The 27,828-nt window shown below is 46.0% G+C and overlaps 1 protein-coding gene across 1 annotated transcript in view; it reads right to left on the bottom strand.

Moving 5' to 3' along the window:
• CUNH4orf50 (chromosome unknown C4orf50 homolog) overlaps nt 1-27,828 on the bottom strand; it is a 66,606-nt gene that overhangs the window by 4,570 nt on the left and 34,208 nt on the right. Inside the window, exons 7-11 of the mRNA XM_040237334.1 lie at nt 21,834-21,995; nt 13,742-13,798; nt 11,057-11,239; nt 2,697-2,745; nt 927-1,048 (exon numbers count right to left, since the gene is read on the bottom strand). Of these exons, the coding sequence (XP_040093268.1) occupies nt 927-1,048; nt 2,697-2,745; nt 11,057-11,239; nt 13,742-13,798; nt 21,834-21,995 (573 nt within the window). The remainder of the gene's footprint in view (nt 1-926; nt 1,049-2,696; nt 2,746-11,056; nt 11,240-13,741; nt 13,799-21,833; nt 21,996-27,828) is intronic.

Raw genomic sequence — 27,828 nt, 5'->3', positions numbered from 1 at the left:
AAATAACCAGACACAGAACACACAAAAATAACCAGACACAGAACACAAAGATAACATAGAACAAAAGAGAAAATTTAAAAACAGAATAAAAAGAGACTATAAGGGAAACCTGGTAGCTCAGCTGGTAAAGAATCCACCTGCAATGCAGGAGACCCTGGTTCGATTCCTGGGTTGGGAAGCTCCCCTGGAGAAGGGAAAAGCTACTCACTCCAGTGTTCTTGGGCTTCCCTGGTGGCTCAGATGGTAAAGAATCTGCCTGTAATGTGGGAGACCTGGGTTGGATCCCTGGGTTGGAAAGATCCCCTGGAGGAGGGCATGGCAACACACTCCAGTATTCTTGCCTGGAGAATCCCATGGACAGAGAAGTCTGGAGGGCTACAGTCCATGGGGTTGCAAAGAGTCAGACACGACTGAGCAACTAAGCGCACACATAAGGGAAACTGGCGGGGGGCAGGTAGGGGGGTGTTTTGTGGTCACTTTCTAGTTCTTGATCTGGTGATAGCTTTCTGAGCATAAATCACTTCACGGCAATTTATCGAGCTGTACACTTTTGAGTTGTACCCTCTTCTGTATTTGCATTACCTCTGAGCCACTAGGGAAGCCTATATCTTCAATAAAACTGTTTATTTAAGAAATTAAGTGACTGGGACTTCCCTGGTGGTCCAGTGGTGAAGAATCTGCCTTCCAATGCAGGGGACATGGGTTTGATCCCTGGTCGGAAAATTATAAGTCCATGTGATGCTGGGTAACTAAGATGGTGTGTGCCACAAACACTGAGCCTGCGCTCTCTGGAGCCTGCTTTCCACAACTACAGAGAAGCCTGCGTGCTGCAATAAAAGATCCTGCATGCTGCAACTAAGACCCGAAGTAACTGAAAAATAAATCAATATATTTATATTTAAATTAAGTGACTGATGTCTTCTCACCTTCAAAGAATCCAGTTGAGCTGTCCATCCTGGCCACTCAGCCTCAGGAATAGGCCAGGACTCTGAATGCAAAGGTCTCTGCAGGACACTGTCCATTTGGGGATTCGGGAGGCATTTCTGAACTAGAAGAGGATATGCCTACTCCAATCTCAATCCAGAAATCTATTCTAAAAACTAGCAAGTCTCTGAGCCTTTTCATTCTCTTTCATTCCCAGATCCTTCACCCCATGACAAAGTCCCTCTTTTGAAGGGTGCTTTTGAACTCTATGAGTGCCACACCCACACCCCTCTGATGGTACTGCCGTGGTCTTCGGGTATCCTAGAAAACTGCCTGCCTGCTTCACCGTCTACCACCTAGCTATAAGCTCCTTCAGCACAAGAACCACCACCTCTGCAAGCCAGCTCATCTTTGTAAACTCTACAACAATGATAGGGGTCTGGCACACAGCAGCCTTTTAGAAATGCTGAGTGAATAAGTAACTTCACCAATCTGGTACACGTCTTTCTTTCAAGGATGAAGAAGCTGAGCCCAGATAAAGGAGGAGACTTGCACAAACTAGTGGCAGAAGCAGGACCAGCTAGAATTGATGTGCCTCCAACTGTGAAAACAGATGCCAACCCAGATAGCAGGGATGGAAGCTGAAGGTACAGAAGGGGAGGCCCATCCTGAGCAGCTGAAAACTGAAGCCAGGTCTCTCTTCCTATTTGTTGGCACCATGCAACATACCAGGCACTAATACATCTGAAAAAAGATCATGTATCCTCCTTTTAAAGATAAGGGTCCCAGGCTCAGAGAGGTTAATTAACTCATCCAAGATCACACAGCTGGTAAGAACAGAATCTAGTAATAAGAATCTCTAAGCAAGCAGTTATCAAGAGCAGCTCAGTTGCCTAAAGGGAACATTATCCATACTTTCTTCACTTTTATACTGAGCATCTTAAAACAAAATAACCCTAAATACACCCTCAGGAAGCCCCCTCCCCCAGGGCTGACAGTCCACTGCACTGGTAAGATAAGGCTCAGGGAAATTCTTTTCTTTTTAATAATAATAGAACAACAAAATCCCACCCATGTTACCATCTAAGTAACCATTGTTGGCATTTTAGTTTATCTTCTAGCCTAAGCTGCCAGTCATTCACAGATATTCATGTACAGTTATATCAGTGGTGTATATGTTCACTCAGTCATGTCTGACTCTTTGTGACCCCACTGACTGTAGCCCATCAGGCTCCTCTGTCCATGGAATTTCCCAGGTGAGAATACTGGAGTGGGTTACCAGTTCCTTCTCCAGGAGATCTTCCTGACTGAGGAATCGAACCTGGGTCTCCTGCATTGCAGGTGGATTCTTTTAACACAGAGCCACCAGGAAAGCCTCTCATAGTTAATAAATAAGAGTTAATTAATAATACCAGAGTTTTCCTGAATAGCTTTTCAATGTTATAAATAACCTGGCATGTATATGCCTGTCCACTGAGCTTTTCCACACATAGAATTATTTACTCAGGATGAATTTCCAGGAGTGAAACTACAGGGCTGCAGAATTTGGCCATTTGGATATGGCAGTATTTTTCTAACATGTTCTCCTTAAGAGTGAAATGAAAAGGCAGAGCCAAGCAGGAAAGAGAGTGCAAGACAGCAGGCTCTGGTTTCCTTTAGTCATCTGCACTTGACCGTGGGCATTTCCCCACCCTGGCCCACCTGTCAGACTGTCTTGCTGGCCTGGACTGGTCTGAGTATGCAAACTCTTCCTAACTGAAAATCGCCCTGACCTCTGACAAATGCCGTCATCTCAGACTCGATGTCCAGGTGGTGGCTTGTCTGGAAGAAAAGACATCCCAGCAGTTACTCTGCATGACACGGGAGGAAAAGCCTTCCACACTTGACTACAACTGGAAAGAGCAGCCCCTGGCCCCTACAGAAAGTGCATCCTATGGCCGCATCCACTTTCCTGTGTGTGCACACGTGTAGGCAGGGCCCCCTCCCTCCTCTGCCCAGGACCCCCAAGGGAGTCCAGGATTTGCTCCCAATGATACAGGTGTAAGGAAAGCTTCCATTTCCTTTATTCAAATTGAATCTTCAAGTGGAGACTGATGAATAGGTTTTAAAAGCTGTTACAAACATAGACAATGTGTTAAAAAGCAAATATATCACTTTGTTGACACACGTCTGTATACTCAAAGGTCTATAGTCTTTCCAGATGTGAGAGTTGGACCATAATGAAGGCTGAGCACCAAAGAATTGATGCTTTTCAACTGTGGTGTTGGAGAAGATTCTTGAGAGTCCCTTGGACTGCAAGGAGATCAAACCAGTCCATCCTAAAGGAAATCAACCCTGAATAGTCATTGGAAGGACTGATGCTGAAGCTTAAGCTGCAATACTTTGGCCATTTGATGAGAAGAGCTGACTCACTGAAAAAGACCCTAATGCTGGGAAAGATGGAAGGCAGAAGGAGAAGAGGGTGACACAGGATGACTTGATTGGATGACATCCCCATTGCAATAGACGTGAACCTGGGCGAAGTCCGGGAGATGATGAGGGACAGGGAGGCCTGGCGTGCTGCAGTCCATGGTGTCACAAAGAGTCGGACATGACTTGGCAACTGGACAACAACAAAAAAGGCCAGGGAGCAGGGCAGGGTGAGGAGGGCAGCCGCATAAGAGTCTCCAGAAGAAATACTCTCTCTGCATGAAGGTCCTTCCGGCCCCTTGTGAGAGCCGATCACTGAGCTGCTCCTGCGACCCCTGACTCAGCACCCAGGAATCCAGGTCAGGCTGGACCCAAGTCCCTGCACCACTCCATGGATCAACTGTCCTCCTCTTCCCCACAAGTGCACAGGCTCTGGAAGAGCTGAAGTGGCAATAGGAACTCAGCTGGTCAGCCTGGCAGCTCCCCATGGGTTCAACAAAAGCAACAGCTGGATCTTCAAGGCAGGTTACAGTTGATTCCAGACCGGCAGCCCAGATCTTGCTTCCTCCTGGGTTTTCCAGTGGGAAAGGGGCCCCAAGTGCAGTGTAGCTGTGATAGCTCCCTTCTCCCATCTCCACTGTGTCCTCCAAGTATCTGCACCAGCCACCTTCCTGCCCAGAGGATCCTGCGCTCTCATTCTCTGGTGAACTTCTATGCATACATCAATAACTAACCCAAGTGTCTCCACCTTTATGAAATCTTCCCTGACTCCACTTGACTGAGTTCAGCCACCTGCCTATCACATAGCACCTCTCTGCTGCACTGGGACACCTGGGCTCTTTGATGATTCCTCTAAATGGATTGACTTATCCAGAGACAAATATACAAGGGCATGGATGATGGCCCTATCATCTTCTGATACTAATCCAATCACACTATCACTTATTGGGAGCCCTCTGCACCAGGCACAGTGCCTGTTCTCTCACTGCATTTCCTGCCCTCAGAACATTCCACTTACCTCTCCTAAAACTCTGTGTCTTCGAGGACCATGACCCTTCACGCCCCAGTGCCTTTGCACATGCTGTTCTCCCAGCCTAGAGGGCCTTCACACCATCCATCTAAATCCTTAAAAGCCTAGTTTTGTGTGCTTCCTCCTCCAGGAATTATATTCCCAAATCAGATTCCTTCTCTCCGCTCACTGCTAGGCTTCAACTGAATGCTTTTGCTTGCACCTGGGCTTGGAGTTAGTTTTATTAGACACAGACTTCTTCAGGTTTCCTTGCCTTTGTGTCCAGAGTAGCCTCATAGGCACTAAACTACTTTCAGGGGCACTGCATTCAGTACGTGATCAGAGACCGATCTTTCTCCTGCTTCTCATTTATCCCATCAGCCTGGAGAGGTGTGGAGCCAGGCAACCTCAGGTTGAACCTGGCTCTGCCACTTACTGGTTCCATGGTCCTGGCCAAGTCAGTTGAATTCTCTGAGTCTTGCCCTCTCCATCTGCAGAGTGGAGCCATGAAAATGCTCCTTGCAGGGTTTTGTCAGAACCAAATAAGAATAAACATCTACTAAATGTTCCATGAAGAGTAACAGATGGATAAAGCCTCATCCTACACACTCCACTACCCTGCCTCTCTCCCCAGGTAAATTTTTTGGGGGGATATTCTCCATAAAAGGCAGCAGATGAAGAGAAACTAATTGCCTGGATCCTTGGAGGCCCAGGCTTGGGGTCATTGATTTAATGAATTAAGGGAATTTAGGGCTCTCAGTCTTGCTGTTTCTTTCAAGATGAGATTCCATTTCCAAAGGCTCATATATAGATCTTGTTGACCAGTGCCCAGAGGAGAGCAGATGTTTCCAGGACATGGAGAATGGAGGAAAAAGCAGGGCAAGAGGAAGTGGAATTAGAAGCTTCCTCCCTTGGTTGCATGTTTTTTTTTAAGGCTGGGGTCTCAATGACCCTCTGGTGTTAGTACACTAAGCCTCTGACCGCCCCCAGTAGAGCAATTTCTGCTTGACCTTATATCCTCTGTGAATATCTTTATGTGATGGCAACGTGATGGACATTTGAGGGGGGGGGTCTCACAGAGCCCTACAAAAGGTTAGCAACCCCTACCCTGTGCTATCCAGGCCTAAAAAAGCAGGTGACTTCAGGAGGTGAAGGGTGAGCATTGGGCCACAGGGTGGCTATTCTTCAGGGTCTGGGTTTCTTTATCTGCCAAAGAAAACTCCATGCCCGTAGAGAGGCCAGGGAACCTCATGTCCCAGAAACAGCAGGGAGCCAGGCAGGGCTAAGACATCCAGTGCTCTGATGGATCTTCTGTTTGCTGAGCTGACCCCACCCCCACCCCCATTGGAGCCTTCAGGAGGCTGGGCATGGGCCGGAGGGCACCCTTTCTCCACCGCCCCTTGGCACCCAGGCATCTGCCTTCAAAAGCGGATGACACCCGAGTGCAAGTAACAAAAATGGTGTTTCCTTCTTGGCTTGAGAATGTCAACAGCCTAGGTCCTGGTGAAATCCAGAAAAAAAGAGATGTCCTGGGGCTTGAGATCAGGAAAAAAGTTAAGGGGGCCCTGAGAAAGTGCCCAGAGACATGCCCAGTCAAGTCAGTTTGAGGATGGGGTGGGACTGAGAACCCCCATGTCCATTCGAGAGTCCAAGAATGGAAGGAATCTGCCCTCCTCGCACTCCTATCTCAGCTGAAGCCAGGGAGGTACCAACACCCCATGTTCCCAGCTGAAAGACAGCCAATCTGGCCTCGTGGGATTCCCTGCTTCAGGACCAATGCTCGTGAGAACCTACAGAGCTGGGCAAGGGCACCAGGTCGGATGCAGGGCTGACCTGCAGACAGTGGCAGCCTGGACAATGAGGCAGGTCAGGAAGATGGCAGCTCTGAGGGCTGGCCGCCCCCATCCCACCCACATGCTGTCCTGTGCCCTGAATGTCTGTGTCCCCCTGAAAACTCACATGCTGAAATCCTAACCCCCAAGTGAGGGAATTTGGAGATGGGGTCTTGGGGAGGTGATCAGATCATGATGACAGGGTCCTCTGGCTGGAACCAGTGTCCCTGATAGAAGAGATATTAGAGAGCCGGCTTCTCTGTCCACCATGCAAGGACACAGTGAGAAGGCAGCCGTCTGCACCCCAGGAAGAGAGCCCCCACCAGAATCCCACCATGTGGCTGATCCCCAGCTTCCAGTCTCCAGGACTGTGAGAAATAAGATGCTTGCTGTTTAAGCCACCCAGTCTGTGGTATTTTTGTTAAGTGAGCCCAATAGACTAAGACACTTTAGATGCAGCCCCAAGAAAAGGGCCTGAGCCCACTGAGGCTCAATTTCTATCACCCACCCAATCAAGGTGAGAAGAGGAAGTTGATGAGAAGCGATCACTGACCCTGAGCCTCTGCTATGGCAGGAAGGGGAGCACCCTCTTCCTGAAAGGGTGGAGCGCAGATGGACCCCCCCCCCAGCTCTGAACCGCAGCCTGCCACCCCCGGGTGTGACTTTGACGCTGGGGCTCAGTCTCCTCCTTGACGAGGGGGGATGTTGGGAGGATGAAGTGAATAAACCACAGAAAGTGCTGGCTCAGGGCAGGCTCTGTGAGTCTCCCATTATCACTGCCTCCCGGGAATAAATGAACAGCAGCCTGTCCATATGGGACGCCCCACTCATAGCCCATACCCCGCCTTCCCTCAGGAGGCTGTGGTTAACAGGAGCCCACTCCAGAGCACAGGGCTCCCAGGACCTGCCCTCTCGGCCCTGGCATGTGCCCCCCTTCCTCAAGTCTGTTAAGTGTCCCCCCAGCCAGTCGGGCAGCCCTCCTGGGCTCTGAGCCCAAGCCCAATGTCCCCACTGGGAATTCCATCTGTGTTCTCTGAAACGAAAATCAGCTCCAGTAAAACCTACTTCCTGCCCAGCTGCCAGCGGGAGGAGCTGCCGCCACCATCATGAAGGGTCTCTGTACCCCCAGGGTTCTGCTCGGCTGCCTGGGCCTTGGGTATTTGTGGCCTGAGCCATCTGGCCGCCATGTGCATGGCCTGCCTGGGACTCTGCAGCCCAGTCCAGCCCACAGGCCTGCTGGGATCATCTTCCCAAAGCACAGCAGTTACTGCTGCACCTCTTTGGCAGCTCCCCATTCATTGAAGAACTGGGTGCAAACACTCCTGTGGCCAGTCAGATGCCCGTGACCTCCTTTCTAACCTCTCAGAACTTCTCCACTTGGAAGCCCCCTCACTCCAGCCAGCCTGGAGCCCTTTTTGCTTCTTAAATACATCACGTTTATTTTTCACTGCCTTATATTAATATAGGGCTTCCCTGGAGGCTTAAATGGTAAAGAATCTGCCGGTAATGCAGAAGACCCAAGTTCAAACCCTGGGTCAGGAAGATCCCATGGAGAAAGGAATGGCTACCCACTCCAGCATCTTGCCTGGGAAATATCATGGGCAGAGGGGCCCAGTGGGCCACAGTCCCTGGGGTCACATATTAATATCTGCACACAAGGATCGGCCTTGCAGGGACAACAGGATGGACTCACTGAGGGCCTGGTCTGTATGTGCCAGACCCCTGCTGCTGCCCACATGCCCCAAAGGCCCACACCGCACCCAATACACACTGCCTTTCCACCCCGCAGTGGCCCTGTACAGAAACCTACGGCCGGGTTCAAACCCCAGCTCTGCTTATGCAAACAACTGAACACACAAAAGGCTGAGCTAGGCAGCTGCTTGTAGACATATGTCTTTGGACATAACCTCCTTGAGCCTCAGTTTTCCCATCTGGAAAGGTGGGGGGTGATAATAACAGCACCTCCCACACAGGAGGACTCCCTAAGTCAGTCACATAAAGCAGTGTTCCCTCTTAAGGCCACAGAGTAAGACAATGGCAGAGCTAAAATCTGAATCCAGGGCTCCTGGATGCCAGAGCCCACCCCCTTGACAACTGCTCACATGAGGACCAAGTTCCTACCTGTGGGACATCCCTGTACAGGGTGTTTCATGAGTTATCTCCAACTTTTTTATGTTCATTCTACCAAGTAGGATGTAATATTCCTATTTTACAGATGAGCAAAGCAAGGCTCAGAGCAATTAAGGCACCCACACAGTCTCCATCTTTTCCTTTTTGACACTAGCTGTAATTTACGATTATTTCTCTCCTTGTCTGTATATACACTTTGGCCTGATTCATCATTTCTCCCCAGACCCTAGCACCATGCTCGGCTCGTGACAATAGGTGCTCAATAAATATCTGTGAAATGAAATGGCAGAGCCAGGCTTTTGTGGTTTTTGGAGGGGACAGTAAGCTATTCCTCAGATCAAGAAAATGGGGGTGTTCTTGGTGAGCTGAAGCCATGAAATTAAAAGATGCCTGCTCCTTAGAAGAAAAACTATAACCAACCTAGATAGCAGATTAAAAAGCAGAGACATTACTTTACCAACAAAGGTCCATCTAGTCAAGGCTATGGTTTTTCCAGTAGTCATGTATGGATGTGAGAGTTGGACTACAAAGAAAGCTGAGCATTGAAGAACTGATGCTTTTGCACTGTGGCTTTTGAGAAGACTCTTGAGAGTCCCTTGGACTGCAAAGAGAGCCAATCAGTCAATCCTAAAGGAAATCAGTCCTGAATATTCATTGGAAGGACTGATGCTGAAGCTGAAGCTCAAGCTCCACTACTTTGGCTACCTGATGTGAAGAACTGACTCATTGGAAAAGCGCATGATGCTGGGAAAGATTGAAGGTGGGAGCAGAAGGGCACGACAGAGAATGAGATGGTTGGATGGCATCACCAACAGAATGGACATGAGTTTGTGTAAGCTCCAGGAGTTGGTGATGGGCAGGGAGGCCTGGCGTGCTGCAGTCCATGGGGTTGCAAAGAGTCAGACAAGACTGAACAACTGAACTGAACTGAATTTGGTGAGCTGATTTGTAAAATAATGCAAAATGGGTCACAGCAGATTCAAAGTCACCTGAAAAGGAGGGAGTATAAGCTTATGATTGGCCATGGCCTTTCAGAATATCGACAGGGGAGATACCCTGGCCCCTGGGGAGGCCTGTCCAGGCCCAGAAGTACATCCTTCCAGGAAATGAATGCGTCAGGCTGATGACACCACTAACCCTCTCTGTTTTCATCCCAGGCTCCCAAATGACCTTCTGACTACAAATGTTGATTGACTTACAAACGAACCAATGAACCATGAACTGGACTTTCCAGATAACTTCACTATAGGGAGAGAACAGGCTGATTGTTTTTCCATCCATCAAATATTTCAGCCTGTGCATAGCTTCATGTCACATGAGAAATGATTGTTAGTGTTCGAGTTTATACCTCGGACTCTGTGAATTTGGTCAATGTAAATCAGCCTGTCCAGTCCGAGTGAACAAATCGGGTCTAGTTTCAGAGCCTGCCAGACAGAACAGCCCCTGGGTGTGTGGGAGGGTTCACCGCAATGAGGCCTTCTCAGCCCACCACCAGCCTCCCTCCCAGGAGACCCCTGGCACATCCAACAGCTTTCTTGGAACTCTGCTTTCAGTCCTGCCTTAACTAAGACATGGGGACTGTGCCATACCCCTCAACAAGATGCTGACCTCTCTCTCCACCCCTATTCTGCCTCTGAAGAAGCTTAAAAGCCTCAGGGAGAGGGATGAGCACTGGTCTGGGAGTCAGGGGCTCTAGGTTCAAATTCTGACTCTGAACCAAGTTGCTGTGGCCCTGAGCAGGTCCCTTGGCCTCCTGGTGTTCACATGGCTGTGTGGCAATTTGGATTAGAGGACACCTGAAACCCTAAAGGCTGTAGGGGAAGGAAGGGACAGAGAGGATTGGCCTGCAGAGGCTGGGCTGGGAAGGCCAAGCAGGGAGATGCAGACGTAGGGCTACACTATCAAAAGCAGGCCCTTCTGACTGCAGAGCCCCAGGGGGGTGATGGAGAACAGGGCCGGCTATATCCATAGCAACAGCTGCATTTCCCCCTTGCACAATCAGGAACTGAGCTAGTTTGGTAGGGGCGCTGCTAGCTGGTCCCCAGGAATGGGGTTGTGTGCCCGACGAGTGTGTGTATGTGTATGTGCTGGCGTGTGAGTCTCCCAACCTCTCTGAGCCTCAGTCTCCTCTTTCATCGACCATTGAAAGAGGAGAGTCTCATTCATTTAGTTCGTGACTTCATTCATTCAACAGCTATTCCCTGAGCAGCTTTTCCGTGCCTGGGACTAGAGAGACAGAAATGGTTAGGGAGCAGCTCTGGCCCCAACAGACAGGCTCATAAAAGTCTTCTAACAGTAGGGGGAAATTCCTCTAACTTGCCGCATCGATCATGCCCACGTGCCATGTAGGATCCAAGGCCGGCTCCTGAGCAAGGCCACACCTGAACTGGGCCCTGAAGGACAGACGGGAGGCTGCAGGGCAGACAGGAATCCTGCCAGAGGAAGCGGCAAGTGCTAAGGTCCTGGGGCACCCATGAAAGAAATGTCTGATGAGGCAGAACTTGTATGACACTGAATTAAAGTCATGGTTTCTGTGTCTCTCTCCCGCACCATGTCATGAGACTTTCTAAGGTTAAAGATAAGTGGATCACGTCCCTATGCCAGCCCTGAGCCATGTTCCAGGCAAGGTCAGCCGACAGAAGGAGGGAGGTCAGGGCAGGTGGATGACAGGGCTGGTCAGGAGGTGGACAGGCAGGTGCATGAGCCCACAGTCCCTACAGGAAGAGGGGCAGGGCAGTCTGTGGGACCCTACCTCTGGGACCCTTGGAGCCAGGAAGGTGGCTGTGTACTCGGCCAGCGCCACGTCGTTCACCATGTTCTGTGCCATCCGGGAGAGCAGGTGGTTCTCCGCCCCATGTCTGTGCAGCTCCTGAAGCAGGTGTGTGATCAAGTGGTTCCTTTCCTGGCACTTCTGGACCAGGGAAGCCAGCTTGGCCTGAAAGGGTGGGAGTGAAGACACAGCTGGTGGGTCCATGGATGCCGGGTTCTATGGGGGCGGGGTGGCTGAGCGGGAGGGGCGGGGCACTGGCTCCAGGTTTTGCTTCCCTCAGACTCCGGGTGGCTCAGCTGGTAAAGAGTCTGCCTGCAATGGGGAAGACCCAGGATCAATCGCTGGGTTGGAAAATCCCCTGGAGAAGGGAATGGCAACCCACTCCAGTATTCTTGCCGGCAGAATCCCATGGACGGAGGAGCCTGGCGGGCTACAGTCCACGGGGTTACAAAGAGTCAGACACGACTGAGCGACTAACACACACACACACACACACACACACACACACACACCCCTGTCTTAGCTCAGCCTCCTTCCTGCCATCCCTCCCTTCACGCAGAAGCCAGAGGCAACTCTGAAAACAACGGGCCACACTACTGCCCATCCCCTTCTGGATGCCTTCTGGATGGGTCTTCAGCCCCTCCACCAACCAGCTATGAGACCAAGCTCCTCTCTACCCCGTGACTTGCTCAACTGTACAACGGGCACTGTCGCCACACCAAGACAGAAGGAGACGATACAGACAAAGCACGCACACCGGCCGGCCCAGGCAGGGGCCCACGCACGAAAGGTCGAACCGTGCCTCTCCAGCCCCGTCACAAAGATGACCCTCCTTCTCATGCCTCGTGTTCCAGACACACTGACCCACTCCCCACCCCCGACACCCCAGAACTTCCTCACTACTCCTCTGTGGCTCCCACATGTCCTGAGCCCAGGAAAACCTTGTGCAGACCTGTTCAGAGGCCAGCCTGGGCAATGCCTCCCTGGGCAGGTCCCCCTCATGCTCAGAACTTGGGTCTCTCTGTGCCCAGGCTCCTGGCTCCTGCTGTCCCAGGAGTAAATCTTTACGTCTGTGGTTCTGTCTCCTCCATAGCCTGGGAGCTCCTTGAGGGCAAGGCTGACACTCTCCTGGATTCCCTGCGCTGTCCTCGTTCCACGGCTCCGCACAGGAGAGATCTGTTATGTGGGTGATGTGAGTGTGTGTCTCTCTGGTCATGAAATGACCTCCCGCTTCTGTGCACGTTTGGAGGAGCTGCTCCATCGGAGGACATGGTGACCCCTTCCTGCCAGAACTCCCTTCCAAGCCCAGCCCAGAGGGTCAGGGACCCTTGCACATCAGTTTATAGGCAGTGATGCCCCAGTGCCCAGTACTGCCAGTACACAGCAAATGACGAAAATAACAGAGGAGCAAGAACATCTCCCATTTTCAAGAGCGTTACAGTTTGCACTCTACTTTTCCATCAATGCCATATCCACTGAGGGTCAGAAGAAGCTGTGAGAGCAGGCCAGAGGGAATCACTATTATTTCAGAGGGCAAAGTCAGTAGGGTCTGGGGGCTCAACTATGTCCTTCTAATTCCCAGCCCAGTGCCCCTCCCAGCCTACCATGCCTAGAGAGTGGGGAAAAATGGACAGTCCCTCCAGGCACTTCGCACTGCCCAAGTCCAAGTGCCATGTGTGAGCTTACATGTGTCATCTCACTCAAACTACATCTTTGACGAGCATATTAAACCCTATGAATCAATAATGCCTTATCTGGGAATGTGTCCTCAAGAAATGTCTAGATGCATGGAGAAAACTTCTCTAAGAAAAAAAAGTGCAGCATGGTGCTTGTGTGTGATAATGCAAAAGAGACAGGGAGGGAGCGAGAGAGGCAAGAAGATTGGACAGAGGGATTTGAACACCCGCAGGGTCTGGAGGCTTTATGAACTGCAGTCTCCTGCTTTAGATCTGGCAAGAATGGCAGCTTCAAAGGCTGGTGAAGACCCACGTGGCACAGACATACCTACGCAGGTAGAGCAGGGTCTCAGACACATGTAATATTCACTAAAAGAAAATACATGAAGACGCTAGATTCAGAAGGGAACCTGGGGTGCTGTGTTTCTCCTTCCTTCTTCTTTCCAGTGTTTTTATACAACAGACATGCACTAGTTCCTAATGGGAAAAATATCGGGTTGGCCAAAAAGTTCACTTGGATTGTTCCATAACATCTTACAGGAAAATCTGAACAAACTTTTTGGCCAATCCAGTACTAAGCTCCCTTTTTCTCTTTTGAAAGAGGTATTTCTTTGGGTGAAAAATATATATGCAGGGTTCGAATGAGGCCAGGGGTTGCCTGTTCAGTATCTCAAGCCCAGAGAGATGAATTGATTCTTGAAGGAAATGACATTGAACTTGTGTCAAATTCAGCTGCTTTGATTCAGCAAGCCACCACAGTTAAAAACAAGGATATCAGAACATTTTTGGATGGTATCTATGTTTCTGAAAAAGGAACAGTTCAGCAGGCTGATGAATAAGATCTCAGTGATCCTGCTGCAGAAACAACAAGATAGCAGATGGTTCTATGGACTCAGTTGTGATCTTTTAAAGAGACAATAAAAACTCTTGATTTGAAAAAAAAAAAAGAAAAAGAAAGAGGTATTTCATGCTGATTTCACACATGTATTACCTTCAAAGGTATCACAGCCAAATTCACTTCATGGTGCTTTTTTTGAAGTTCATCAAGCTGAAAGAGAACCAAGATTTTTGACAACACTGAGTGGTGGGTTCCACAGCTTGCTGCGTGTACAGGCAAGCTGTGCTCAGAGAGCTTGGCTCTCATCTCTTTTCCCCCAGTAGTTGGTGGTGAGAACACAGGCCTTTCCCATCAGCTGCTCGACCAGAACACAGGAGGAAGGATTCTCTGAGCACCAGAGAATGAGCTCTGCCACACTGCAGGTGCCGAAGCCATTCTATTGCCTCTTCCTTCAGGAAGCAGGGCTTCCTAGGTAGCTGAGTGGTAAAGAAATGGCCTGCCAGTGCAAAAGCTGCAGGAGACACGGGTTCTATCACTAGGTCAGGAAGATCCCCTGGGGGAGGAAATGACAACCTATCCATTATTCTTGCCTGGAAAATCCCACGGACAGAGGAGCCTGGCATGCTACAGTTCATGGGGCTGAAGAGTCTGACGTGGCTGAGCATGCAAGCATGCAATCAGAAAGAAAGATTTTCCCATTCCCCATGCAGAGGCTGCCAGTGGTTTTTGGTGCAGTGTTAAACCTATAGATGTCCTGAGTCCTGTGACTTTGCGAAAGTCCATTCTTTCTGTGTCTCAGTTTTCTCATCTGTAAAGTAGGTGCAACGTTGTTGTTGTTTAGTCACTAAGTCGTGTTCCACTCTATGCGACCCCGTGGACTGTAGCTTGCTAGGCTCCTCTTGTGCATGGGATTCCCCAGGCAAGAATACTGGCGTGGGTTGCCATTTCCTTCCTTAGGGCATATTCCTGACTGAGGGATCAAACCAGTGTCTCCTGTGTGACAGGTGGATTCTCTACTACTATGCCACCTGGGAAGCCCAGGGGTAATATTACTGTCCACCTAATGGGGAAGATTGGATGAGGACTCTGAATCAATTCCTGTAAAGTGCTTAGAGCAAGGACTGGTATCTGGCCAACATTCAATGAATATAAACCATTATTATTCCCTGAGGCAGGCACAGGTATGAAGCTACCTCGGACCGTCCAGCCTAGCCCAGTGCCCAGCTGAATACCACTGAGTGATCCTCACTGACGCTCTGCAGAGTATAATTGTGTGACCAAGTCCTGCCTGAAATTCCTGACCCACAAAATCATAAGCTACAACAAGATGGGTGTTCTGGGAATTCTTCTCACTCACTCTCTGATTTTTCTCTGTAATCACTACAAGAAAGCTAGATGGATAAAAGTCCTTCTTCCTCTCCCCCAAGCTCTTCTGACCTCTAATACTATTTTCAACCCTGCATGCAGAAGCCATATGTGTGTATACACACAGATGAAACTATACCATACAAAATGCTTCACATCTTGTTCTTACAGTTTGCTGTTGTCATTTAATATAAAATCAGGGGTGTTGATTCCACCTTAATACATACAAACCAATCATATTTTTAAAAAATCTTGTACATTATTTAATCATGAGATTGGAACAAAATTATTTAACCAATTCTTTATGAAAATTTATATTGTTTCTATTTCTTTGCTTTAAAAAAAAGACTTTAATGAACATTTCCATATATCTATTTTGGCACACTTCTCTGAATATATCTGAAGATTAAAATGCCAGCTCCAAGCAGACTGTCTTCTATTCAAAATGCACACCATAATATTTGCAGGCTTGGATGAAATCTTCTCTCTACTTCAGTGTAAGAAATAGCATGAATATATTGCTGTGAGCTATTCCCTTCTCTTCCCATGGAGAAGGGAATGGCAACCCATTCCAGTATTCTAGCCTGAAGAATTTCCCGGACAGAGCAGCCTAGTGGGCTACAGTCCATGGGGTCGCAAAGAGTTGGACACAATTGAGCGACTAAAGTGTATACTGGGTCATCTGCAATTAAAAAACAAATGAGAAGTAAAAAGACAACAGAATGGGAGAAAATGCACATCCTATAGCGAATAAGGAAACTGTGTCTATAATATATAAAAACCCTCACGACTGAACAACAAAAAAGAAACTATCCAATTACAAAATTGAGGGAGGGAGGATCTGAATGAACATTTCTCCAAAGAAGACACGTGAATTGCACACAAATACATGAAAAGATGCTCAAGGTTATTAGCCATTAAGGAAATGCAAGTCAAAACCACAATGACATAGCACCTCACACCCACTAGGACGATTAGCAACTAAAAGACAGACAGAAGCAAATGTTGGTGAGAATGTGAAGTTGGAACCTTCATCCATCACCAGTGGGAATGTAAAATGAAGCTATCAGAGACAGAACTGACAGTAACTGTGATTAAAACACTTAATAATTATATTACAAGACTTTCATCAGAGAACTGGAAGCTATCCAAAAGTAACCAAACAGAAATTCGAAGACTCCAAAATACAATACCTGAAACGAAGAACTAAAATAATGAGTTTAAGAGCAAATTTGATCACCTAAAGAGTATTATCAGAGAAGGCAATGGCACCCCACTCCAATACTCTTGCCTGGAAAATCCCATGGGCACAGGAGCCTGGTAGGCTGCAGTCCATGGGGTCACGAAGAGTTGGACACGACTGAGTGACTTCACTTTCACTTTTCACTTTCATGCATTGGAGAAGGAAACGGCAACCCACTCCAGTGTTCTTGCCTGGAGAATCCCAGGGACAGGGGAGCCTGGTGGGCTGCCGTCTATGGGGTCGCACAGAGTCGGACACAACTGAAGCGACTTAGCAGCAGCAGCAGCAGCATCAGCAAAGAGTATTATATAACTGAAAGATGGATTAGAAAGAAATATCCAAACTTAAGCAGAGAAAGACAAAAAAGAATGAAAGTAATTGAAAAAAAAAAGACAAACACATATTGGATATGGTAAAAAAAAAAAAAGTTCTAACGTGTATAATTGGAGCTATATTTTTCACACATCAGTGACAGACAGGACAAAAACGTCATCTTACCTCCCACATTGGTTGAGGGCACAATCAAAAATATCCCCCCATGAATGGCTTTGACTGTGGAAGTGGGTGCCAGCATTTTATAGAAAGCAAATTTGCAATATGTATTTAGGATGAGCACTATTTCTTCTCTTTGAACCAGTAATCCCACTTCTCTAAACTACTGTAAAAAAAAAATGATATATGTGCTAAGTCGCTTCAGTTGTGTCCAACTCTCTGCAACCCAATGGACCTTAACCCACCAGGCTCCTCTGTCCAACAGATTCTCCAGTCAAGAATACTGGAGTGGGTTGCCATGCCCCTTTCCAGGGAATCTTCCCAACCCAGGGATTGAACCCATGTCTCTTAGGTCTCCCACATTGGCAGGCAGGTTCTTTACCACTAGTGCCACCTGGGAAGCCCCCTTTTCCTTATAAACATACTTGAATATGTAAGAAACTCCCCCCCACCTCCTACTTCGTTTTCTTTAGACATTACACCCGCTTGAAGGATCTTAGTTCCCTCATCAGGGAAGGAACCTGGGCCCCATAAAAATGATATATAAATTAATGGAAATAACTATAGATCCAACAGTAGGGAAACAGAAATCACAAACACCCCATAGATTACTGCACAGTCCAAAAAATAACGGACAAAAAGGCTATGAAGCAAGATGGATAGAGGACCTAAAACTCCACGTATAGTGTATTTGATTATACAAAGAATGCATTAAAAGGAGTCAGAAATCACATCAAAATGTTGATGGTATATTTTCATTCATCAGTTTGTCAAAAAAATATAAAATGTGATATGATTCAGGGTAACCATTTGTGGGCAAGCAATTGCACTCATTCCTAGTGAGAGTATAAATGACATAACCATTTTGGAGGGCTATTTGCCATTATCGATCAAAGTCAATATAGCCTTTAACACAGTAATTCTTTCACTAAGATTTTAGCCTTTGCATATGTTGCAGAAACATACTCCAAGATAGATGTATAAAAATGCTTGTAGAACAAAGTAACAGAAATAATTTAGATTTCCTTAAACAAAGATGCTGTTAAGGAAGTTATGGTTTGGCCTCTGGAAAAAATAATATGCAAGAGTTTAAAATACTGTAGTTCAATTTGCATGTATTGATTTGAAAATACACCAAAATTTTGCATTAAATGATATCAAGATGCAGAATATTTCTGAATGGTATGATTTCAGTACATGAAAACTCAGCAGTGGCCACAGGACTGGAAAAGGTCCGTTTTCATTCCATCCCAAAGAAAGGCAATGCCAAAGAATGTTCAAATTACCACACAATTACACTCATCTCACACACTAGCAAAGTGAAGCTCAAAATTCTCCAAGCCAGGCTTCAACAGTTCGTGAACTGTGAACTTCCATATGTTCAAGCTGGATTTAGAAAAGGCTGAGGAACCAGAAATCAAATTGCCAACATCCACTGGATCATCCAAAAAGCAAGAAAGTTCCAGAAAAACATCTACTTCTGTTTTAATGACTATGCCAAAGCTTTTGACTGTGTGGATCACAACAAACTGTGGAAAATTCTGAAAGAGATGGGAATACCAGACTACCTGACCTGCCTCCTGAGAAATCTGTATGCAGGTCAGGAAGCAATAGTTAGAACTTGACATGGAACGACAGACTGGTTCCAAATTGGGAAAGGGGTACGTCAAGGCTGTATATTGTCACCCTTATTTAACTTCTATGCAGAGTACATCATGAGAAACGCTGGGCTGGACGAAGCACAAGCTGGAATCAAGATTGCAGGGAGATATATCAATAACCTCAGATATGCGGATGACACCACCCTTAAGGCAGAAAGTGAAGAGAAGCTAAAAAGCCTCTTGATGAAAGTGAAAGAGGAGAGTGAAAAAGTTGGCTTAAAGCTCAACATTCAGAAAATGAAGATCATGGCATCTGGTCCCATCACTTCATGGGAAATAGACGGGGAAACAGTGGAAGCAGTGGCAGACTTTATTTTGGGGGGCTCCAAAATCACTGCAGATGGTGACTGCAGCCATGAAATTAAAAGATGCTTACTCCTTGGAAGAAAAGTTATGATCAACCTAGATAGCATATTCAAAAGCAGAGACATTACTTTGCCGACTAAGGTCCGTCTAGTCAAGGCTATGGTTTTTCCTGTGGTCATGTATGGATGTGACAGCTGGACTGTGAAGAAGGCTGGGCACTGAAGAATTGATGCTTTTGAACTGTGGTGTTGGAGAAGACTCTTGAGAGTCCCTTGGACTGCAAGGAGATCCAACCAGTCTATTCTGAAGGAGATCAGCCCTGGGATTTCTTTGGAAGGAATGATACTAAAGCTGAAACTCCAGTACTTTGGCCACCTCATGAGAAGAGTTGACTCATTGGAAAAGACTTTGATGCTGGGAGGGATTGGGGGCAGGAGGAGAAGGGGACGACCAAGGATGAGATGGCTGGATGGCATCACTGACTCGATGGACGTGAATCTGAGTGAATTCCGGGAGTTGGTGATGGACAGGGAAGCCTGGCATGCTGCAATTCATGGGGTCGCAAAGAGTTGGACACGACTGAGCGACTGAACTGAACTGATGCAGATGACACCACCCTTATGGCAGAAAGTGAAGAGGAACTAAAAAGCCTCTTGATGAAAGTGAAAGTGGAGAGCGAAAAAGTTGGATTAAAACTCAACATTCAGAAAACTAAGATCATGGCATCTGGTCCCATCACTTCATGGCAAATAGATGGGGAAACAGTGGAAACAGTGACAGACTTTATTATTTTGGGCTCCAAAATCACTGCAGATGGTGACTGCAGCCATGAAATTAAAAGACGCTTGCTCCTTGGAAGAAAAGTTATGACCAACCTAGACAGCATATTAAAAAGCAGAAATATTACTTTGCCAACAAAGGTCCGTCTAGTCAAAGCTATGGTTTTTGCATTAGTCACGTATGGAAGTGAGAGTTGGACTATAAAGAAAAGCTGAGTGCCGAAGAATTGATGCTTTTGAACTGTGGTGTTGGAGAAGATTCTTGAGAGTCCCTTGGACTGCAAGAAGACCCAACCAGTCCATCCTAAAGGAAATCAGTCCTGAATATTCACTGGACAGGCTGATGCCGAAGCTGAAACTCCAATATTTTGGCCACCTCATGCGAAGAGCTGACTCACTGGAAAACACCCTGATGCTAGGAAAGATTGAAGGTGGGAGGAGAAGGGGATGACAGAGGATGGGATGGTTGGATGCCATCATTGACTCGATGGACATGAGTTTGAGTAGGCTCTGGGAGTTGGTGACAGACAGGGTGGCCTGGTGTGCTACAGTCCATGGGGTCGCAAAGAGTCGGACAGGACAGAGCAACTGAACTGAACTGAGGCACACAAATAAGTACTGAAATGTGGGTACATAGGATTGAAAAAATAGAAGTCAGAGAGGTTGGGGTTGAGGGGGAGAAAGGACCATATTGTTCTGCCTTTTTAAAATATTGAGATAATTTTAGGTTTATATACAGTTTTTTCTTTTTTTATTTTTCTTAATGGAGGATAATTGTTTTACAATATTGTGCTGGCCTCTGTTATGTACAATTTTTTTAAATAATAATACAGAGGGATCTCTTGCATATTTTGCCTGCTTTCCTCTAACGGGGAGGACAGTTTTCTGTAAAACTATAGTATATTACAACCAGGTATTGATGTGGATACAATGTACCATTCTTTTTTAAAATTTATTTTATTGAAGTATAGTTGATTTACAATTTTGGGTTTCTGTTGTACAGCAAAGTGACTGTTATACCTATGCTGCTGCTGCTGCTGCTAAGTCGCTTCAGTCGTGTCTGACTTTGTGTGACCCCATAGATGGCAGCCCACCAGGCTCCCCTGTCCCTGGGATTCTCCAGGCAAGAACACTGGAGCGGGTTGCCATTTCCTTCTCCAATGCATGAAAGTGAGAAGTGAAAGTGAAGTCGCTCAGTCATGTCCAACTCTTTGCGACCCCATGGACTGCAGCCTACCAGGCTCCTCCATCCATGGGATTTTCCAGGCAAGAGTACTGGAGTGGGGTGCCGTTGCCTTCTCCAGTTATACCTATATATATGTTCTTTTTCATATTCTTTTCCATCATGATTTATCACAGGATATTGAAAGTAGTTTCTTGTACAGTACAGGGCTTCCCAAGTGGCTCAGTGGTAAAGAATCTGCCTGCAATGCAGGAGACAGGTTTGATCCCTGTGCCAGGAAGATCCCCTGGAGGAGGAGAAAATGGCAACCCATTCCAGCATTCTTGCCTGGAAAATTCCAAGGACAGAAGAGCCTGGTGTACTACGGTCCATGGGGTTGCAAAAAGTCAGACACGACTGACCGACTGAGAGACATACACACTATACTGTAGGACATTGCTGTTTATTCATTCTATATATAATGGTTTGCATCTGCTAATCCCAAGGCACCATTCTTACTTGGATCTCTCTAGTGTGTGTGTGTGACTATATGTGCGTGTGTGTGTGTGTGTGTCCCAAGTTATGAACAATTTTACCACCTACACAAGCTTGTGTCTCCACCCCCACAGACACAATACCAAACCATTCTAACGACTGCTCTTGTTGCTCTTTTATATTCACACCCACTTCCCTCCTACACAGAAAAGACTTTTATTTATGTGCCATTTGACTTTTTTTGTTTTGTTTTTTGAATGTTGAGTTTTTTTTTTAATTGGAGGTTAATTACTTTATAATATTGTATTGGTTTTGCCATACATAAACATGAATTCACCACAGGATGGGGAACACGTGTATACCATTTGACTTTTTAAAAAGCCATATACATGTATTCCTGGAGGAGGGCATGGCATCCCACTCCAGGCTTCTTGCCTGGAGAATCCCATGGACAGAGGAGCCTGGTGGGCTACAGTCCATGGGGTCGCAAAGAATCGGACACAACTGAAGTGACTTATGTACGCACACATTTGTTATTTTTAGATCTAGTAGAGGTTACCCAGATGGAGGAATTACAAGTCTTGTTTTCCTTTCCTACACTGCTCTGTACTTTCAAAATCTAATAAATGCTTGCAAACTGCTAGAAACGTCCGGTGAGCTCTTAATTCATCTACTTTCTAGTCCTGCTGGAGTGAGGGAACGTTAGTTTACAGGCTGGAAAGGAAGTGTGGGCCCGGCCTACCTTGCCCTTGAGATGCTCTGCTTCCTCGCGAGAGGCCTGCAGCTCGTGGTGCGCAGACCCCTGGCCTTGGAGCTGGTACTGCAGGGTCAGTACTTGGTGATGGAGTCGTCTGACGCGCAGTCTGAGGTCCTCCTCGGAAGCTGAGGCCTCCTGGTCCTGGAGCTGAGGGATCAGAGTCGAATGCAATTCTTAGGTTATCTTCCAAGTAATGTGCCTTGTAACAGACAGTACCTGTTTTCCTTCTTGTGTTCCTGCTTGTATGTTTCTCATAGTCCACAGATTTTATAAAACAAAGTAATAGAAATCACTCCAAAAACTATTAGTCAGCATAAACATCATTCCCACCCATTTGTTATCTTATATTTCCAGTCCATCGTCACCGACTCAATGGATATGAGTCTGAGCAAGCTCCGGGAGTTGGTGATGGACAGGAGACCCTGACGTGCTGCAGCCCATGGGGTTGCAAAGAGTCAGACACGACTGAGTGACTGAACTGAACCCATGTACACATACGAGTGAGCAGCCTTGCTGAGTTTCTTGAGTAGGGGAGTTGGGGAAGGTCCAGGGAATCACAAAATAACATTCTAGAGTGTTATTTCTTAAGCTCATTTTGGCATATGAAAAATACGCAAATGGCACGGCATCCCAGAGTTTGTTTTAATAGACGCCCATCACCATCGTACTGAAACACAGTATGATGACTGAAATTTAGTGTTCACATCCAATTATGAGATGCTTATTACACTAAAGTTTCATATATTCATAAGAAAGAAAAGATACTGCATTTTCCTTAAGCACTTTTCTTAAATCAGTACAAAACATCCTCTGAATCTTCTTGGGTCAAACCTGAGCAGGTTTCATATGAGCATCAAGTAAGGAATTTCTGGGAGTGCAGAGAGTGAGAAGGGAGAGGCTGATTTATCACCTTGAGAAATGTGGTCAAATAGTGGTGATGCTACTGCCCCCAGTGGTTCTGGACTCTAAATTTTTATTTTGTAATAACTTATATAAATACATACACATAGGCAGGCTTATATGTGTGTGTATATGTGTATACACACACACACACATACACAGAGGGCTTCCCTGATGGCTCAGTGGGTAGAGAATCTGTTCTGCCTTCAATACAGGAAACACAGGAGGCACAGGTTCGATCCCTGGGTCAGGAAGATCTCCTGGAGGAGGGCATGGCATCCCAGTCCAAGATTCTTGCCTGGAGAATCCCATGGACAGAGGAGCCTGGAGGGCTACAGTCCACAGGGACTCAGAGTCAGATATGACTGAAGCAACTGAGCGTGCACACACACACACATATATAGCCACATATTTTTTCTATATAACATTTATATGCCATATATATCTTTTGTATCCTGCTTTTCTCCCTTAATATCATGTCATGGGCATTTTTCCATATCATTAAATAATGTCTAAGACCCTGTTGTTAGTTTCTATACAGCATCCTGTGGTATGCTGAATACTCAGATTATTCTAATATTTTGCTGCTGTAATTGGGGCTGTGACAGAAAGCCTTATCTGACACAGCTCTCATTCTTCCCCTAAGGTCATCAGAGTGTGACTTTCTGTATCAAAGGCCTGAGCATCATTAAGCTCTTGATTCATGCTACTAAGGTGGCCTTGGGAGGGAGCAGTCCTGCTAATAATAAAAGCTCCAACTGCAATGAGTCAGGGGCCCCAGAAACCTGAGACGTCTCACACAACCTTGCTCATGGTCCCAGCTGTCTAGCTTTGGAAGCAGCCTCCCTGGGAATTGAAAGTCCACAATACATCTCTTCCACGTGTTCCTGACCTGAGTGTGAGCTGGCAAGAGGAGAGGAGAGAGAAGATGGCAGGGAGGTAGAGAGGACAAAGTGTGACTTGGTGGCTTGTAAGCCAGGAATACGATAGCAGAATGTGTTTTTTTTTAATTAATAGAAATCCATAAAGCGTGGGCCTGAGATTCACAGACTGGGCCCCCTCAAGAACAGATGGGTGCTCCGAATGGCTCCGTAAAATCTAAGACTTGCAAAACAACTTGGCCTTTCTGGGAAGTTTGGTGTCTTCGCTGCCTCCCTGCTCTGCAGTGACTTGGGTTTTATCCCCAGCATCCTGAGAGAGCGTCCACAGGACATTCTAAAGAGGATGAGAGTCCGGGGTGGAGGCCAGCCCAGCCTGCCATGTGGGACTGCGCCAGTGACCCCTGTTACTGGAAGAGACGGTCAGAGCCTGGGGCAGGCACACTTTCAGAGGCTCTCTCCACTCTCCAGGGAGGTAGGGCGCACAGATGCGCAGCATTTGATGACTTTTGTAGTGTAAACACCATCACGGCCAACTGCAGGCTACAAAAATGGCATCGTGGGAGCGATGCGCGTGAGCCATCTCTGCACGGAATCTATCCTGGAGGGTTGGGAGGAGATGCCCTAAAGTGAGGGATTCCCAGTTGGCACTAGTGGTAAAGGACCCACCTGCCAATGCAGGAAGTGTAAGAGACGTGAGTTTGATCCCTGAGTTGGGAAGATCCCCTGGAGAATGAAATGGCAACCCACTCCAGCATTCTTGCCTGGAGAATCCCCTGGATAGAGGAGCCTGGTGGGCTGTAGTCCACGGGGTCACGAAGAGTCAGGCATGACTGAAGTGACTTAGCCCGCATGCAAGCCCTGAAAGGAGATCTGGAGGGTGAGCAGCAGTTCCCAGGAGAAAGCTGGGATGTGGGAGGAGCAAATCTAGGATCCAGAAGTGTAGAGACTGGGGACCTATCTAGCAACGGCTGACGTTTCCAAGGGGCCAGATTATAACTCACCAAAAGGAATCTGGACTTTGTACCAAGTGCGACAGGAAGACACAGAAAGCTTTAAGGGTTTTTATTTTAAACAAATAAAAACACGATCAGGTTTGTGACTTGGGATGAAGGAAACGGAAAGCTTTCCTCCCCCTCTGCCTCCTGTCCAGCACCAATTCCACTAATTCCAACTCTGGTTTTTGTCTGGAATCCTCTATGTTTTTTTTAAAATTTCAAATTCCTCTATGCTAGCATCATCTCTCGGCAAATTCCTCTTGACTGTTCTCCTTGTGTCTTCCCTGTGTCTTTATAGCAAACAGTGTTCTTTTTACCATAGAAATGTAATCACGTTGTTCTGACGAAAACCCTCCAATAGTTTCCCACTGCATTTAGAAGTGATCATAATTAGCGCCTACAAGGCCTTCTGTGGTCTTTCTCATGACAGCTTTCCCATCTACACCTCATGCTACACCTCACACGTGCCCAGTGTGATACAGCTGGCAACTTTCTGCTGGCAACTTTCTGCTTTTCCAGTAACCCAGGCTCATTCCTGCCTCAGGGCCTGGCCACTTGCTTCTCCCTCTGCCTGGAATGTTCTTCATCTGCTTCTCCTTTCAAACCTTGAAACTCTCAGCTTGAAATTCACCTCCTCAGAGTTCCAGTCCCCAACTGGTCTGACTAGCTGGGATTTGACAACTGTTTAAGATATGAGGAAACTACATAAAAACAGTTCTGTGCAGGCATGAATGGCAACCAATGCAGGGCTACCATCCTTGAGAAAAAAGGAAGCCCAACAAGACAAGCTCCACATTCCCCCTGGAACATTTTGCAAACCATGGCTTAGGGAAATAGATCCCAAGCTGAACACTGTGGTCCTGTTAAGTGAAACCAGAGACTGGGGTCAGGGATGCTATGACAGCTGGGATGTGTGGGACAAAGCAGCAGAGAGAAGTGAACTGCAGAGAAAAAATCCAGACACTGTCTTAGAAATACCCTTGGGTACTTGGTTGAATCATAAGCGGCACAGCATAGTGCAAGACTCTGAGATGGTGAAGGACAGGGAGGCCTGGTGTGCTACAGTCCATGGAGTTGCAAAGAGTCAGACACAACTGAGTGACTGAACAACAGCAACAGAAGCCTAGCAGAGAACAGAAGCTGGGAGGTCAGTTGCTGAAGAGATTTTGGAGGTCATGCCCTGCTACAAAGATGGCCAAGCCAAAGTGGAGAATCTTTAGTCAATGCTCTGAGAACTCGCCTGACGCCACTGAAAGGCCATGCCCTAGAAGCAAGGGCCATACTTTAGGAGTAAAATCAAGCCCTGGTACTGAGGGGGAAACTGAAATAGACCTGCGAGGGAATAATATGGTCTGCTGGTCATTCAGCTCCCTACTAGGATAAAACTCACTCAACCTGCTCTAGAGGAAGCTAATAAACAGGAATCCCTACAGTATGTTCTGCATGGTGTTCAACATTAAAAAAAAAAAAATTACTATACACATGAAGAAGCAGAAAAGTGGGATTTAACTAAGAAACAAAATAGTCAATAGAAACAGAGTGATCTACATACTGGGGTTAGCAGATAAGAGCTTCAAAATAACTATGATTATATTTCTTTAAAACACAGGAAAAGATGGAGCAAAATGAATGACAGTATGGAGTATTTCAACAGAGAATCAGAATCTCTTTAGAAAGGGTAAAATGAATATTTGATTGCAAAATACAATAAATGAAATTAAAAACTAATTGGATGGATTTATTAGAAAACAGGACATGGCAGAACTTTTAGTGAGCTAGAAGACAGGCCAATAGAAAACTCAAACTGATGCACAAAGAGAGAAAAAAATATAGACGAGCTTCAAAAGATGTGGGGATAAAGTAAAAAAAATAAAAAAAAAAGTCTGGGTTTCTAGGAGAGAAGAGAAACATTGAAAAGAATAAAATATTTAAAGAACTAATGGCCAAGAACTTTGCAAATCTGATTAAAGACATGACTCCAACAGTTTCAAACCAAAGGTCTGAATCAAATCAAACAGAAAAACTAAAGGTTTTATTTATAAACATAAATAAAACCTCATGTAGACATATCACAGTTTGACTGCCAAAACCCAAAGATAAAAGGCAAATCTTTAAAAATAGTCTGTGGTAAAATGACACATTTCTGTCAAGGGAAAAAAGGCAAATTATTCAATTTCTGAATAGAAATTGTGAGAACCAGAAGACAATGAAATGAGGTCTTTAAAGTGTCAAAAGAAGGAACCATATCTGCCTACCTAAAATTCTGAATCAAGGGGAAGAAATCTTTTAAAAGTGGAATCGAAAAATTTTTCTCCTAAAAAGAAATTTGAGAGAATTCATCACCAGCAGACCCTAAACTACAAGAAATAAAAAAGCTCTTCAGATGACTGTAAAACACATCCACAGAAGTAGAAGAAAGAATGAATAGTACAAGAACGTAGAAAGAGATGAGTAAGTAAAAAAAAAATTATTGAGTGTTTAAAACAATCTTAATAGTGCTTTATAAGGGATATTATACACAGAAGCAACATAGTTGACAAAAATAAACAATGAAAAGGATAAAAAGGAATAAATGGAGTTAAACTATTAAAAGATTTTTGCATTATTTGAGACATGGTAAAAGTACTAAAGTAAATTTTAATGATTAATAGATACATTTTGAAATATTTAGGGTAACCACTAAAAGAATGACATTAAAATGCATGAAAAAGCAAGCCAGTGGAGAAGAAAATGGAATAACAGAAAACAGTTTACCAAAAACAAAGGAAAGAAAGCAGGGATAAAAGAAAACAACAGATCAGACAAATAGAAACACCAACAAGGCAAAAACAAAGCCAATTACACCATTATGTATATGAAACAAAAATGGAACAAACGCTCCAACTAAAAAGCAGAGGATGTCAAACTTACTCAGAGCTAAGTTTAAAAAAAGCCATATGCTGCTTCTAAAAAATATGCTTTATATATAAAGATACTGATAGATTGAATGGAAAAATATGGATGGTATAAAAAAAGTAATATACCATGGAAACACATACGAAAAGAAACTGTTGTGGTTATTTTAATATCAGACAAAGTCCATTTTAGGGCAAGAAAAGTGAGAAATGAGAGACATTTCATCATCTTTAAAGAACTGATTTACCAGGAAAACATCATAAACCTAAATCTGTGCGTAGCTGAGAAATACCTTCAAAAACAGGAATC

The sequence above is a fragment of the Oryx dammah genome, unplaced genomic scaffold (genome assembly GCF_014754425.2).
Source record: "Oryx dammah isolate SB20612 unplaced genomic scaffold, SCBI_Odam_1.1 HiC_scaffold_3, whole genome shotgun sequence".
NCBI classification, from domain to species: Eukaryota; Metazoa; Chordata; class Mammalia; order Artiodactyla; family Bovidae; genus Oryx; species Oryx dammah.
The sequence above is the reverse complement of the archived record's forward strand: the minus strand, read 5'-3'. Positions and strand labels throughout refer to the sequence as shown.